At 39.8% G+C, this 15,649-nt stretch overlaps 1 protein-coding gene across 3 annotated transcripts in view; it reads right to left on the bottom strand.

Annotated features, from left to right (window-relative positions):
* The window catches only part of RNF130 (ring finger protein 130), a 42,483-nt gene that overhangs the window by 11,320 nt on the left and 15,514 nt on the right, over positions 1-15,649 (bottom strand). The window contains exons 4-9 of one of the 3 annotated variants that reach the window (XR_014506036.1): positions 10,554-10,625; positions 9,693-9,775; positions 8,145-8,241; positions 7,360-7,564; positions 4,779-5,030; positions 2,511-2,662 (exon numbers count right to left, since the gene is read on the bottom strand). Coding sequence is in view for 2 of the 3 variants with exons in the window: in XM_083418226.1 (XP_083274352.1) it covers positions 2,647-2,662; positions 4,779-4,872; positions 7,360-7,564; positions 8,145-8,241; positions 9,693-9,775; positions 10,554-10,625 (567 nt within the window). In the remaining variant the exon portion in view is untranslated. Of the gene's footprint in view, positions 1-2,510; positions 2,663-4,778; positions 5,031-7,359; positions 7,565-8,144; positions 8,242-9,692; positions 9,776-10,553; positions 10,626-15,649 lie in introns of those variants that run through there. The other 2 variants (XM_083418226.1, XM_083418227.1) reach the window with 2 other exon arrangements.

Here is a 15,649-nt window from a genome sequence, read left to right as displayed (position 1 = left end):
CTACAAATTAAGCTACTATTTTAATATAGATGTTGGCTGCTTTCCCAAGTTCAAGAAGTACTTTTAAATCCCCAGCCCCAATATTTCTTAAAAAGCATCATAAAAAAAGGAACGCCAGCTCCTTTTTTGATAGCTAGAAATGCAAACTGGCTTATTTTAATTAAACACAGTACTAAATTCAAAAGTAGGTTAAACTTTGATTGAACAAAAACACAAAAGGTTCTGGCTTTGGCCAGCTTATGCCTTTTTGTCTGCCTGATTCAATAGTCAATCTCATTAAGTCTGACATTAGCTTTTGGCTGGAAATCAAGAGCCCAACAGCTCTACATTCACTAACAAGGCCACTGTGGATTTTCTTTATAAAGAGCTGAATGATTCTTACTCTATGAGAAAAGAAGAAGAAGAATGTGCTGTGTTCAATGGCTTGGAAGTGCAAGCAAGCACCACTACTGAAAAAGCAGCAGGGACATGAGATTTTGTGTCACTGACCCGATTTGAAATGGAAGAGCTTGCTGTGGAAGCAATCCTATACAGCATTCATTTCCAATCACAATAGCTGAACACACTTTCACATTAGTGTTCAGTGTTGATTCCCTTAGAGAATAATTTGTGATGTAGAAGTAGCAGAGAAGGGACAATTAGGTGGTTTGCAAGGAGTAAATTTTATTTGAATAAATTTCTTTTCCCATCTTTGATAAAGTTAAATTTAGAATTGTCAGGGGCAGCTGTGCCACACCCTGAAACTGAGGTCTCCCTGCAGGAGGAGCAGAATCCTGCCCAGTTGATTGCAATGCAGCCAGTGATTCTAAAGGGCCACTGGATCTGGATATTCTTGCCCCAAATCAGCTGCCCGAATTCCTGGCCTGCTCGCAACACCCACCCAATGCATTTTCCCCAATGCCACAGGAGAAGAGTCAAGAGAGAAAAGAGTATGTATAAATGCATGTATACCTATATACACTATACACCTATTCCTTTATTGATACATCATGTTTTTGCCAAACACTCTATTTAACCCCAACAACAATGAAAGCTATCTAACCAGACAATTTCTTCTTTTCCTGAATATTTTTTCGAACAGCAGAGAGCTGAGGTAATTTAGGTTGTTCAAGCATTAGATTTTGTAATAACTTATCTAAAAACAGATCACAATTGCCATTCTTTATATGCAGAAATATTAAGGAATGAGAAACGGAATACAAAACCATGAGGATGCCATGTTGTTGAAGCCTGTATGAGAATAATAATAATAATAATAATAATAATAATAATAATGAAATAACACAAGCTAAATGTTTATGTAGCTATAAAACAGTATATATCCTACACCTGGTATTTCCAGTTGTAACCTCTGAACAAATTTGGAGTCTTAATTATTTAAGTCCCAAATATTGCAAGAGGAGTTTCACTTATGGAAAGGCGATTGCTCACCTCTTCTTTTCCACTACAACCCCCAGAAAGCTACCCTTGAGGACTGAGATACCTTCAGAGCATTATCAAGATACGATACAGGGAGCTGGAACAAGGGAGGATTAGCAGAAATCAAGCCCTCCTTCCTTTAGCAAGAACTGCTTCCCATTTGCGTTATTGTTTCGTGGAAATCCATAAAGTGAATGCCTTTTTCTAATTTATAGGTTAGCTTTGGCTTCTATACTAAGTTAAGCAAGTTCACAGAAGGAATGTTTGCTACCCTCAGACTTCTGAAAAGACTCTGTAGAACAGGCATCCCCAAACTCGCCCCTCCAGATGTTTTGGGACTACAATTCCCATCATCCCTGACCACCGCTCCTGTTAGCTAGGGATGATGGGAGTTTAGTCCCAAAACACCTGGAGGGCCAAGTTTGGGGATGCCTGCTGTAGAAGATCAAAGGGCCCTCCTGAATAATATAAAATGGAACATGGTGGGGTACTAGAAGAGGGAAAGAATGGGAAACTTTACTCCTAGATAAGTTAACTTATCTTAGGATCCAACCTCAATTTTAGGCAGTTCGTCCTCTCTGCAGCAGCACCAGGCCTGCCCTCCAACATGTCTCCGATGAAAATAGGGATATCCTATTCGATACCCTCCAACATTTATCTGATGAAAATAGGGACATCCTAAGGAAAAGCAGGACATTCCAGGATCAAGTCTGAAACTGGGATAGCTTCTGCAAATCCAGGACTGTCCCTGGAAAATAGGGACACTTGGAGGGTCTACATCTCATGTTGTTTAAGAGGGCCTTCTTGACTTTTCAGAGCAGCTTTCTGCGGAAGAGCAGGCATGCTGGCAGAAAGAAGGGACCTAAAACTTTCCTCCTGCAAACTTCTGTGTTAACTTTTAGTTCAAGGAACTAAGCCTTGAATTTACAGGAGAAGTATAAGATCAAAATCTGATACATGTCCATACATTTAACAGAACTAGGTGGAAACATTCACTGGATTGGGGGGGGGGGGGGACCACTTTCCACTGACAAGCGTATAATAAAATTCAATCTCAGAATAATTTTTTATGGTTGACCTTTTATTGAGTCTTTTGTAATACAAAGCTTCAGCAGTAGCAAATTATGAAAATAGAATGTACAAAACATATGCTTGTGTTACATGATCAAGAAATGATACATAAAAGTAAGCCGCTCTCTCTCCAAAGCGATTAGTCAAAGTGTTTCTTCAATACCATTCAGTTCTGTGGGAAAGTAAAAGAGATTATCAGTAATATTTTATTGTTTAATGCACAAATGTTCAAAATAAATTATGAGCAGAATAAAAACAACTTGCTAGTGCTTTCAGTCAATGGGAAGGAAGGCATACAGCTATTCCTTTTTCACAAGTGGCAAATCCATAGATATTACAGTTAAAATAGATGGTTCATAAAAATGGGAAATAAATTATGAATTCTAGCTACCACCTTGACCTCCACACTAGGTTTAATTTATTTACTACACCTTTTGGGGGGGTGAATTAAAGAAAAATACTGTACACAATATACAAATTCTCCCGCTTCCTATTATACTGTGTCATGTCCAAAATACAATCTCTGCATCTCCTCCACCCAAAAGATCAGAGATGGGGCGCTATGTTGGAAACTTGCACATCTTGTTCCAGCATGAAGTAATGACTGAAAGTGGTTTTGGATATCTGTAGTATCCATTTATGCAAGCATCATTTTTACTTTTAGATACAAAAATCTAGGAGGAACCTTCTAGTTTAATGCAGCTATCACCAGTAGGAAATATTGTGTGAAATCCCTAAAAAATATTCCAGTCTCTTTTTGGAAATATGAAAGTAGCCAACCAAAATGCTACATGAGTAAGTTGTAAGATTATTCCAGACCAGGGTGCTGGTGAACTAGTCAATTACTGTAAAATATGTAGCCTATATACCTCCATGGGGCAGTGTGCGAGAGCAAGCTCTGTGTTCATGCTGCTCACCACATGTAGTGAGAACCATAATTTATTAATGTACATTTGCTTGCAAATATATGTTTACTTCATAATTTGTCCTCCTTACTTGCAGAAGACTGATCACAGGACCAGGAGTTACTAAGTACACATACGTTGGTGCACCCCCAGTTCACTCTAAATTCTCGTCCTTAAGCTGCACTTCTTGTAGGATGTACATCATTGTTGGATCTTTATCTGCCTAAACAATCTTAGGCTATCTCAAGGATAGTTAGTTTCCATATAAACCTTTGAGTTGTGCCTTGGAAGCCCTGCTCTCTGTGCCATTACCTCAGGCCATTAGGTTGGCGGACACAATATTCAGTGGCTATGTTTGCACAAATTCAGGCTTAATCTGTTTCATGCACTTGTACACAGCCCCTTTGCTTCAGGTCACTTGTCTCTTCATGTGAGTAAGGAAACAAAGACTCTACAGTTAACCATAACTTCTCCAGTTTGCAGGTAACAGGAAACTATGGTTAACTCTGGTTTCCTGATTTGTTTCCCAGCTTGCACAAAGAAATAAATGAAGTGGGAGCAAAGAGGCTGTGCACAAATGCAGGAAACTCGTGCACATCATACTACACAAGCCAGCACTTGCTTGGTGATAACACTGCGCTGGAATCAGGAATTCAAGAGACTCTCCTCTAAACATAAACTAAAAAAAGTTTTCCTTTCAACAACTATTTAAAAACATACAGCACTAAGCCTTAACTTGATTCTTCATTGAGTGCTGCTTTTAAATTGTTATCAGGAATGGTTTTTAAATTTGTGTTTTAGTGATAAAAATTATTTGTTTCATTGTATTTTTCATTGTAAGCTGCTCTTGGTTCTCTGGGAGCAGAAGAAAAATATTAAATAAAAAATAGCATCCTTACTACTCTCTATGGCATTTCCCTTAAGCTTCCCTATTGGAATATACTTCCTGAATATAATTCCTAGACAAATAAATAACATTCAGTTATCTAAATCTGAACAGGCGCTATCTAGGCTTGTTCACTCAAGTCCAGATAGGCAATGATCCTTACAATTCTCCCCTAATGGTAGGCTTGCTAATATAAACTTAACCAAACAAGGAGTGCATGCGCACATATCCACACACAAAATGAATAAAAAGCAGGAGTGCCAGAACACAAAGTAAAATTGAACGATAACGCATCTTCCCCTTAAAAAATAAAAAAAGTACCCTCCCTTTGGAAAACCTATCCTCAGATGTTCTAACAATCTGATATTGCAACTTAGTAAAAGAACGCTGTATTCTGGATGTTTCCCAGATCTCCTTCCTTCTAATTCTTCAACTCATCATTTCTTTACAATGCTGCCGTATGTGTAGGCACACTCACAATCTGAACATTTACTTACTCATTAGCATTTAAGCTAGCTGTGGCTTTGATGATCATGTAGCAAAGTGTAAGGGCACTCAGGAGGCCAAAGCTGGCAATAATAAACCATTCTTCTGTTGACAAAGGAAAGGGAGGAAATCACTCGTGGAAGAAGGCTTATGTCAAATCGATGGCAACTGCCCTCAAAGATCAGAAGCAGAAGACAATAATTCTACTCATGTGGGGCACCAGGAAGTGAAGCTCCAGAGGAAAGCAGAAGGCAAAGAAGGTACTAAATGGAGAAGGCCAGCAAACAAGGTTATGGGGAGAAGTGAGAAAAAGAGGAATGATACAATAATATTGATCACAGAGTCCAGACATTAATGATAAATGACTGATCAAAGTAAAATGCAAAATAAGGAAAGCATAAGCAAAAATTTTACCTGCAGTTAAGGAATAAGACTATTTCCAAATGAGACCTGTATTAAAAGAAATATGACAGCACACACACAGACCCTGTATCATCTCTTCCACTCCTTTATCCGCAAATAAAGTGCTCTAGCACTTTTAAAAGGTAGAATTCAGCAGGGAGTCATTAATAATAAAAAATGAAATATAATTTTAGTCTAAAAATATCACACAAAAGTACATCTTATTTTTTTTTTAAGGAATGTGATTGTTTTGGACATCATTTCTAACTAGGTGCATTCCTTGGTTTTAATTTTTTGTGGCATACGAATGTGTGCAATGTACACAAACTAAAATAAATCAGAAAAGTTTTCAGATGACAGTGCTCGAAATGTTGCATGAATTTCTTCTCCTTTATCATGATCTCCATTTTAAATGACTGGAAAAGCAACAGGACTCAAGCCAAGTTAATATGCTTGTTTTTGAAGTTGTATATATAGCAGTACATGTGTATTTCTCGCAACCAGCAGTATTTGTACACTGAGATTTAACCTATGTTAAATGCATAGTTATGTGGTTATGAATATTAAATAAGTCTTTCCGGTCAATGAAAAAGAGTTGTCAATCCATTCTTAGACATGTTCTGGGCCTGCAAGCAATAATCAAAACCAACAACAACAGGGTGGGTGCATTACCACTGCACATTCTCAAGATGGTCAAAGTCACTATAAGATATATATCCCACTTTAAGATTATAGAACCAGGACTGTAGAAAGTATTCAATGGTAAGTCTCAATTTTCATGAGGGATATTTTACTGACAAATGAAATTCTTCACACATAGCAATATGATAACACCTCAAACCCAACTTCTGAGGGAATATAACAAAGCAAAACCTGCTAGCACTAATTCCATGCCTGAAGTTTTTAAATAAATGTGTGGGATGTATGGGGAATGTTAAGGGCAAACCCAGCTCTTTTGTCAAAATTGGCAGTCTCCCAAACTACAGAGTGGTAGTATATATCACATTGGCCCAAACATTTCTCTTAGTTACTGGTCAAATAATATGCAAGTGCTTCTGCTCAGGTGTTCCCACATATCTCCAGGTTCCACCAATTCATTTATAGTGTATGAAAGACATTTACTTAGTAAAACTTCACATAACCATCAAGTTTGCAAATAGAGGACTAAAAGAAACTTTCATCCTTATTTGTCGGAGTGCACACTGCATTTCCCCCATAAAATAGTTTTACCTGGTTTGTTAGGCAGCAGACCCATGCAGGGCGGGGTAGGGCAGGGTGGGGCGGGGCAGAGGCAACCAGATACACTTGCCCTAGGCCTCAGAGGACTAAGCTGGCCAGAGGCCCCAGGCAGGGACCAACTGCTTTTTTATTCCACCCCAGGCCTCAGACAAGCTCTGCACAGGCCTGCTAGACAGCAAGAAAGAAAAGCCATGTGTTGCTACTGATCATGAGGCAGACCAAACAATGCTTAGCACCAGGAAATATGAAAGTTCTACCCTTGAAGAGTTGCAGCTGAATTGAACAAAGTAAGGACTACACCGTTTGTCTGGGGCTTAGACTGTGCAACAGAATCAGAAGCAAAACTCTTATTTATATATCCAGTAAGGGTTCTTTGGCTTTTAGGACCTGGTACTATGTGTTCTTTTTTGCCTGAATCATACCCCAAACAGCTAGCTCAACACAGATCACTGTTCCAGAGTTCATTTAATGCAAGGTTGTGTTCACAGGTAGATTGTTGAATTGGCATACATGATTTTCATAAACAATTGGCATATGTGATTTTCTGATGGCACTCAAACTATAAACTGTTTGAAGACTGCATCAAGCCCAAAAATAATTATAAAAAGATGGCAAATATAATTGGAGCAATCTACTAAATTTCTAGATCCAGCCATTATGATTTGCAAACATAATTCACTGACGGGGAAAAATGTTAAAATACTTACCCATTTTAACTGTTAGCCATTTAAATAATTGACTTGTATAATCTATTTTCTTACTTGGTAATTGATTTTGAAAAAGATTTTGCCAAAGCTATTTCCAAGTTCATCCTCTTGATGTTCAATATGAGTCTTTTTCACGGTCACTTAAAACTAATAGAAAACTTTCATGCATGTTATAGTAATGGAGGATAAATCTGAAAGCAACATGAAACGTACAATGTTCAAATTAAAACCAAACTTCACTTACTAGTTACAGCAATATTGATCTCTCCTGTTCTGGGAGTCAGCTCCCCATCCTGTGGAAACTGTGATATTCCAGAAGTACGCAGGGGCTCAAGAGTGAGTGAGGTGTCACTGGTAAGGTCACCAAGAACTGATCTCCTGTTGCCTAGTTGGCCTCTGGTGAGCCTTTCCATGTCAAAGGCCATATTGTCAGCACATGGCACATTTGTCTGAAAACACAATGTTGGCAAGTTAATATATTTCCATTTTGTAAGCTTCTGGCAAAATCATAAAAGAGATATTTTAAAATGTCTGCAGAAGGCTATCTGAGGGATGCACAAGCATCCAATAGTGACCAGTGATGAAATGTGATTCACAGGAAGAAGCAGTTACTGCTGAGCAGCAACCAGTGGGAACAGGGACTGTCAGCCACACATCCAAATCAAACGATTCAGTAATCCCATCATAAGATGTTCTGATGATAAATTGTACAAAAGTAATAGTGAGAGGTAAATATACTTGAGAGGGTGTGTAGGTAGGTCCAAACACAATATACTAATGGGAAGGCAAACACCCAGTGCTTGCACAATGCTGACACCAATCACTCTGACCCTCTGCCACAGTCCTTTTACACCCACTACCAAGGATGCTTCCAATATTTAGAATTGGAACACTGCAATTTCATGCAAGAAAGGAAGAATGGCTAACACCCTGGAATTCTGGTCCTCTCGTACCTGACTTTACTGATTTAAGACCATTTTGGAAAGGAAAGCTCTACATTCCTTACTGTTTAAATAAGACTTGACTCACCACAATTCCCAGAGCCTTCAAAATGTTCAGTTTACACATAGGACAAGTGCAGTGTTCACTGAGCCATGGATCCACACAGGTTTTGTGGAAAACATGTCTGAAAACAGAGCAGCACAACAAATGCTAGCTGCAAAACTATTAATAACACCAGACATACTGGGGAGGTCATAATAAGAAAAAATATTAGGAATTTTGAACAATTTATTTTGGGAATTTGAATAAATTGGCAATCATCCTTGAGTTGGGTTTAATGTACAACTAACTCCTTAATAGTAAAGCTACATTTAGATCTTCTGAGAATGTATGGATTGCATATTTCACTTATAACTTCTGCTTGTGTTACATTTTTGTACAGAACATACCAATTTCAGGGGTTTTAAGTAACAGCCACACACATACCAAAGCGTTATTTAGTTCCTCTTCCATTTTAGTGTGTGTGCATATAACAAGGAACATGGGAACTGAACTGGGTTATTTATGCAGTTCAATGCCTGTGTCCTTTGCTATATATTAAGATGACCACTCAAAAGATTCAGATAAAGACAGGAAGACACAGGGCAGAAGGAAGAATAAAAAACTTCAGGTGCATTTGTTAAAAAAATTTTATAGAACAACAGCATGATGTCAAATCCTTGTAAGTTTTGGTATACTGAGAATGTATATGGATCAGAAAAATAATACTTAAATAATTATGAAGGGAAGAAGTCAGGTAGTTTTATAAACTAAATACAGTAATACCAAATGGACTTAATAAGGGAAGTGAACGGATGTCAGATTTGTAATAATTTGAGATCCAAGCTCATTGTAATTATGTAACATGTCTTGCCATTGTTAATTTTATCATGTATTAATATTCAAATACACTAAATACATTTTAGTCTAAGTCTTTACAGATTCCAGCATTTCTTATGTGTTCTGTAGTGAAAAAGAAAGCCCCTTTCCTTCTCACGTAGATACCACATACATTCCCATTGCTTTTGTCTCCTGCTTCCGAAAATAAAATGCCTTTCTGGGCAATAAAATAAGTGGTGGCCACCACCCTACCTCTCCCTTTCCAGGCCACTGCACAAACTAGTTCCAACATCCTCCATGGCACTTTCAAGATTTCCTTCAAAGAGGAGGGGTGCCTTCACAACCAATTAGAGTAGAAGGGGATGGGCCTTTCCAGCTACAGAAAGTAATCTGCAATATGAAGGCCACACACAGGTGCCATCTTCATTCAGAGATCAGTTTGAGCGCCTTGGGAGTCACCAATAATTCTTCATGGGTACCATGATTATCTTATTTGACTGCCACCACATCTATTCTCCTAATTCACAAACCACTTTCTTTTCAGACTATACTAAGTATCTTTCACCACCCAGGCCTTTTTGCCTAGTTCTCCCACACTACTCGAGGTAATTGTGTGCACAGAAAAGTGCCTAAAATTAATACACAAGTTCTAATGTGTTGAGGGAACCCAAGAGTGACAAAAAGGATAATGAAGCTAAGACATATATTTTCAAGGGTAAAGCACTCTCAAATAGGAAAGAGGAATTACTGGCTTACTTGCATGGAAGAATGCGGACAACATCATTCTGCTTGTAACTTTCAATGCAAACAGCACAATGATCGAAGTCTGGATCCGTTTCCTAAAATGAACAAAGTGACTATTCAACCAATCTCTAGAGCAGACAGTCACAGAAATCCTGTAGTAAGACACATGACCTGGTTTTGTGCTGGGACATGTTGGAGGTATGGTGGTACCATTCACATAACAAAAACTAAAACAGAGATATCAACATTTTCAAAAGTCGGAGGTCCATGGTTTGGGGTTTGAGAAACAGGGGTTCTGCAGTACATAGCTAATTGGGAACCACTATTCTAGAAGACTAGAGGGGACCCTCCCACCCTTTCTCATTTTTCCTCATGGTATTATACTCTTCCCTTTTCTACATATATACCAATGAAAACGAAAAACCGCCATACGGGTAAGGTGTTGGTGTTCAGCTCCCTAAGGGTCAACACTTTTACCTGTATAGGGTTTAATGTTTTACTATGTTTTTATATATGCTGGAAGCCGCCCAGAGTGGCTGGGGCAACCCAGTCAGATGGGCCGGGTACAAACAAAAAAACATTATGTACATCAGGGATGTCCAACCAGTTGACTGTGATTGACAGGTAAATACCCAGATGTTCACGGTCGATCGCTGGATCCCTATCGATCACTGGAAGTGAAAGAACTCTCTGTCCCCCTCAACAACTTTGGCCTCCCCTCCCCCCCAAAAAAGCTCAACAACTTATTTTGTGGAGGACTCCACAAACCAAAAGGATTGGGATAAATCGAGGGGGGAAACAGACTTGCACAGATAAGCGTTAATACTTTTCTCCAGAAAAAATGTGACTAACATTTCATTTGTGTGACTATACCTTATCCCCTTTCTTCACTGTTCTTGTTGTCAATTTACCAACAGCTTTTTTTGCTGCATCTCCAAGTCGACGCTGAATAAAACACAGAGAGAGTTATTAGGTGTTGGAAAAATTGTGCTTCTTCCTCTTAAATCTCCTTTGGTTATATACTAAAATGGTGATTACAGCTTGTTCACTATACTCTGAAGAGTACCAGGTGCACAGTTCATGGCACTTTCAAAACTAAAGTCTCTTTGGGCCATAAACATCAAGCTCATATTTTATGGGAATCCCTTTTAGTTGCAAGCAAGAACGTCTACGCTTAAAGTGCAGATTCACCTTCAACAATATTATCCAAGGCAATTGAGAATGGCCTGCTGCCAAGTGATTCAATAGATTTCTGAGACAGGTCACTTTGAATAGAACAAGCTCACATTTCCTTGCTTCAGTAACCTGGACTCCCAACAGGAGGAGGATTAGGTTTATACAGTGAGGATCAAGCAATGTGTTAGCGTTTTTGCTCTTTAAGCTACTGTAATTATGTTGTTATTTAGAAGAGTATGCTGTTACAGAGATGTTTCCTGATATCATCTTGTAGCTATTCTGGAAACATCTGAAACCAGAAATCTCCGATTTTTTTTAATTTCTCAAGTTTGTCAATAATATGTAAAGAGAGATTCAATTTTGTGTTAATCTTTGCTAGATGTATTTCTTTGCTTTATAGGGGACTAGATCCTAAGTGCCCTTTCAGCAAACAAAAAGGCAGCTTCCATCTATGGAAAGGCTCTAGATACGACAAGGCTACCTATGAGAATGGGGAGGGGGGCCTTGCACCAATTTCCCCTTTCCCCTTCAGCCCTTTGCAGCATCTCCCATTCTGTTCCAAAGGGTGCCCAAACCCTCCAGATCAGCCTTTCAGGGGGCGCAATGGAAGGAGGAATCAGCAATCAAAAGAATCATATTTCAAAGTAACATATGGAAAGGGCCAAATCAGAGGCCATTCCAACATTCAACTGGATGCTTAGGATGATGAAATGGAGAACATATTAATCCATTGTGCTAAATACTTTGGCCTGCTTCTGCTTGTTTGTGCCTCTGGATGTCTCCTACATTATTCAAGTATGTATCATTTATTTTTCTAATTGTCCATCAAATATGAGAAAAATAGGAAGCTCATCAACTGTAAAGTCACATAGGCTATAAAGAGAAAAGCAAAAAGGTCCCAAAATCAAGTGTTTTCAGCATACTTCCACTCCTAAACATTGCCATATAATTTCAACACATTAAAATCCAGCCAGCCCCTTGATAAGCCAATTGCAGGTCTCCTGCAACAAAAAGCTAAGTAAGGCTGCCCTTTGTATGCTTCAATTAATACAGCAAACAAGCCAAACAGTCTCTTACTAATCCAATATTATATGGATGGTACTGTGGAGAGAACCATTTACACTCCAACTCATTTTAATGCAAAGTTGCTAACAAAATTAGAAGTACACTAAAAAACAGAACAGCTGAAAGCCCAATTTAAAATAGTAAAACCAAAAGATCAACAGCAGCAGAACCTGCCCCAGTAGTAAACATCACAGGTATCATTTGAAAGGATTTAAAATATTTCAGTCAGTCTCATAATGGGGTAATGGGCATCCCAAAATGGCAAAGATTGGGTAAAATGGCAAAAATGGGTATTGTTTATTAATTTCCATTACGTTTTCCTTAACCTAAGACACGGTAAAATTTCAAAGCTGGCTGTTTTAACTACATATTTGGTTCAATAATGACCAAAAAGTTCAATAGCTCTGCTCACTCAAGGCAGCGATGTAGAATATATACCGTATTTTTCGCCCTATAGGACGCACTTTTTCCCCTCCAAAAATGAAGGGGAAATCTGGGTGCGTCCTATGGGGCGAATGCAGGCTTCGCGGACCTCTCCGCAAAAAGCAGGAGCGCTCCCGCTGCTTGCGGAGAGGTGCCTGCATGCTGAAGCCTGCGGGCGCTGAGCTCAGCGCGTCCAGGCTTCGCGGACCTCTCTGCTAGCAGCGGGAGCGCTCCCGCTGCTGGCGGAGAGGCGCCTGCATGCTGAAGCCTGCGTGCGCTGAGCTCAGCGCGTCCAGGCTTCGCGGACCTCTCCGCTAGCAGCGGGAGCGCTCCCGCTGCTGGCGGAGAGGCGCCTGCATGCTGAAGCCTGCGCGCGCTGAGCTCAGCGCGTCCAGGCTTCGCGGACCTCTCCGCTAGCAGCGGGAGCGCTCCCGCTGCTGGCGGAGAGGTGCCTGCATGCTGAAGCCTGCGCGCGCTGAGCTCAGCGCGTCCAGGCTTCGCGGACCTCTCCGCTAGCAGCGGGAGCCAGCACTGGGCTCCCACGGCTTGCAGAGAGCTGCCTGTTTGGGGGCTGGGGTCGGGGGAAGCTCGGGCTTCCCCGACCCCGCGCCTGGGGGGGAAATAAATTTTTTCCTTTATTTCCCCCCAAAAAAACTAGGTGCGCCTTATGGGACGGTGCGTCCTATAGGGCGAAAAATACGGTACTTTGCCAACTACTGGCTGTGAGTACAGACCAAGCCCAGTCTATTGCTAAATGCTTTCTTTGATTCCAGAATACATGTGAGTTGTAAAATGCATTATTGGCATATCAAAGCAAGCTTCATGATATTTAACCTTTTTTCAGAAGCAGTAGTTTACTTCCAAACTATTGTGTGAAGTCAGCAACAGACTTAAAATGCACAGTTATCCTATCACTTAGCAGCTGTTCCCCCCCTATATAAAATAGCTAAGCTTTTCCAATTGTGCTCTAGCTGTTGCTACCTCTTCATAAAATTTTAATAAGACAAGCCTTTTAAACCACATAAAAGTTTTATCAAGTTTCTCCTGACCTTTGTAAAATTCTGAAGGAAAAAGGTCTAAAGACTTTTACTTAAAGAGCAACTGTTCAGGTGTGGATTTTTGAAATCCAGAAATTGCTAATGTATAGGATTGCTACTTTGTCCAATCAGTTGCCTATCTGTTATTCTTTTCAACTGCCAAATACAAGATAGGTAAAAAAGAGAATTGTAACATTGTCAAAAGTCTGAAATACAAAAGTAACGAAGCCACATAGATACACAGGTTATGAAGCAGAACAGAAAGTATCTCACAACCTCCTCTTTTCTGGGTGTTTCAAGTACAACAGGGCAAAGTGACTATGCTTATCTGATAAAAGGATGTTTTGGCTCCCGAACACTGCAAACCCGGAAGTGAGTGTTCCGGTTCACAAATGTTCTTTGGAAACCGAACATCTGATGCAGCTTCCGATTGAAGCAATGTCTTGGTTTCCAAACGTTTTGGAAGTCAAACAGACTTCCAGAACGGATTCTGTTCTACTTCCGAGGTACGACTGTACAGAGCATGGGTCGGCAAACTAAGGCCCGGGGGCTGGATCCGACCCAAATGCCTTCTGGATCCAGCCCGCGGATGATCTGGGAATCGCCGCGTGGATCGGCGTGGGGATTCTGATCATTTGGGCTGCACCATTCCCTCCCCACACAGTGGCGCCTCCTCCCTCCCTCCTCCTGGCTTCTCCCCGCCCTGCCTAGAGGAGGAAGGGGGCTGGGCTTTGTTGAGCCATGAGCACCATTTTAAGCAGCATCTTTCTGGAGCCAGCCGTATCGCGCCGCTCATTGTCCTCCACTGCCGCCAACAGCCCCTGCCACTCACAAGGCACAAAAGCAGTTTTTCTTTCTCTGCTGTAACTTTTCTCTAGAATGCAGAAGAGAACTTTCCTTTTAGATTCTATTCTTACAGTTTATGTTAATTTTACACTGGGATTTTTTTCTTTATTCATACCAGTTTTCCAAATAGTTTTTGTACAGCTCCAATTAATCTTAATTACTTGTTTTGGAAAGCTTTTACTTCTCCCTTACTAGAATTGTTCCTTGTAATTACTACACAGAACTGGGTTTTTCCTGAGCTCCAGCATTTGGACATCTTTGAATATACATATTTTTGCTTGTTCCAAGCTGAGATATGCTTCACCTCCCCACCCCCCAAGCTTCTCTCCATCATGTGGATCCTGCCAACAGGACTCTGCAGTCATCTCTCTGTTCTTCCCTGAACCCACAGAAACTGCTGGGTTGTATTCAGTGAAATTTTACTCAGAGTAGACATACTGAAATGGACCTGGCTTAGTCATGTTCATTAATTTCAATGGGTCTACTCTGGGTAAAACTTAGTTGACTACTACCCTGTTTGGATTGGTAGCTATTTGCTATTTCTTCTCTTTTCTTAGTATTTAGAACAAGTGCCTATATGGCTAAAACACAGCACAGCTTTTAGGTCATTTGGACTAGTGAATGTTTTAGAGGAACAAACAATAGAGTTGCATAACAGTTAAAAATTATTCATTTTGCATGCCATCATGATTCTTTGTAAAGTTAATCTGAATTATGTTCCTCTGACTAAAATTAAATATTAAACTAAAATTGCATATTTATATTCATATTCATTTTGTTTTTCCATGAAATTATTATTTTCACATACTGTTCCTTATTTCCCCAATATGTATAATGTGCTGTTAATTTCTTCTGGATATTATTAAGATTGTAACTTTCATAAGTTGAAATGTATTCTCTGGCCTTCTGCTGATGTATTTAAAACCAATATTTTGAAACAGTGTCTGGCTTCTCAGGTCCTGTTTGGGCACTACCCTTTTGTTCCACTGAGACAAATGAGACGTTAAAATGAAGTTCTTAAAGGCCTCATTTCAAAATCCAGGCTGAGAAAAATCTTTGCCCTGCCTTGCAATAAGAAACAGTGAGCTGCCGTTCAATCCAATTTTTTTTCCTTTTCCATAGCTCTGTAGACCTTGTTTTCAGAACCCCCAAATAAAGGAACACCTATATTTCCCCCCAATGCAGTTTACCTACAACCATAAAGATGAATGAGAAATACTGAATAGCTACACACACACCATAAATAAGCAGTCACTCAACAATTTATATTAGAAAAGAATCTTGTTAATAATATTTGGCAATTTACAATGCTCCCAACTGGAGGAAAATGACTGCATTTCAACTCCCGAATGGTTTATAGCATATTACACTGGAATTAATTCCTAACAAATGACACACTGCATTTCAGAAAGATGTTGAAGA

This window comes from Podarcis tiliguerta (assembly GCF_965153285.1).
Source record: "Podarcis tiliguerta genome assembly, chromosome: 2".
In the NCBI taxonomy this organism is placed as follows: Eukaryota; Metazoa; Chordata; class Lepidosauria; order Squamata; family Lacertidae; genus Podarcis; species Podarcis tiliguerta.
The sequence above is the reverse complement of the archived record's forward strand: the minus strand, read 5'-3'. Positions and strand labels throughout refer to the sequence as shown.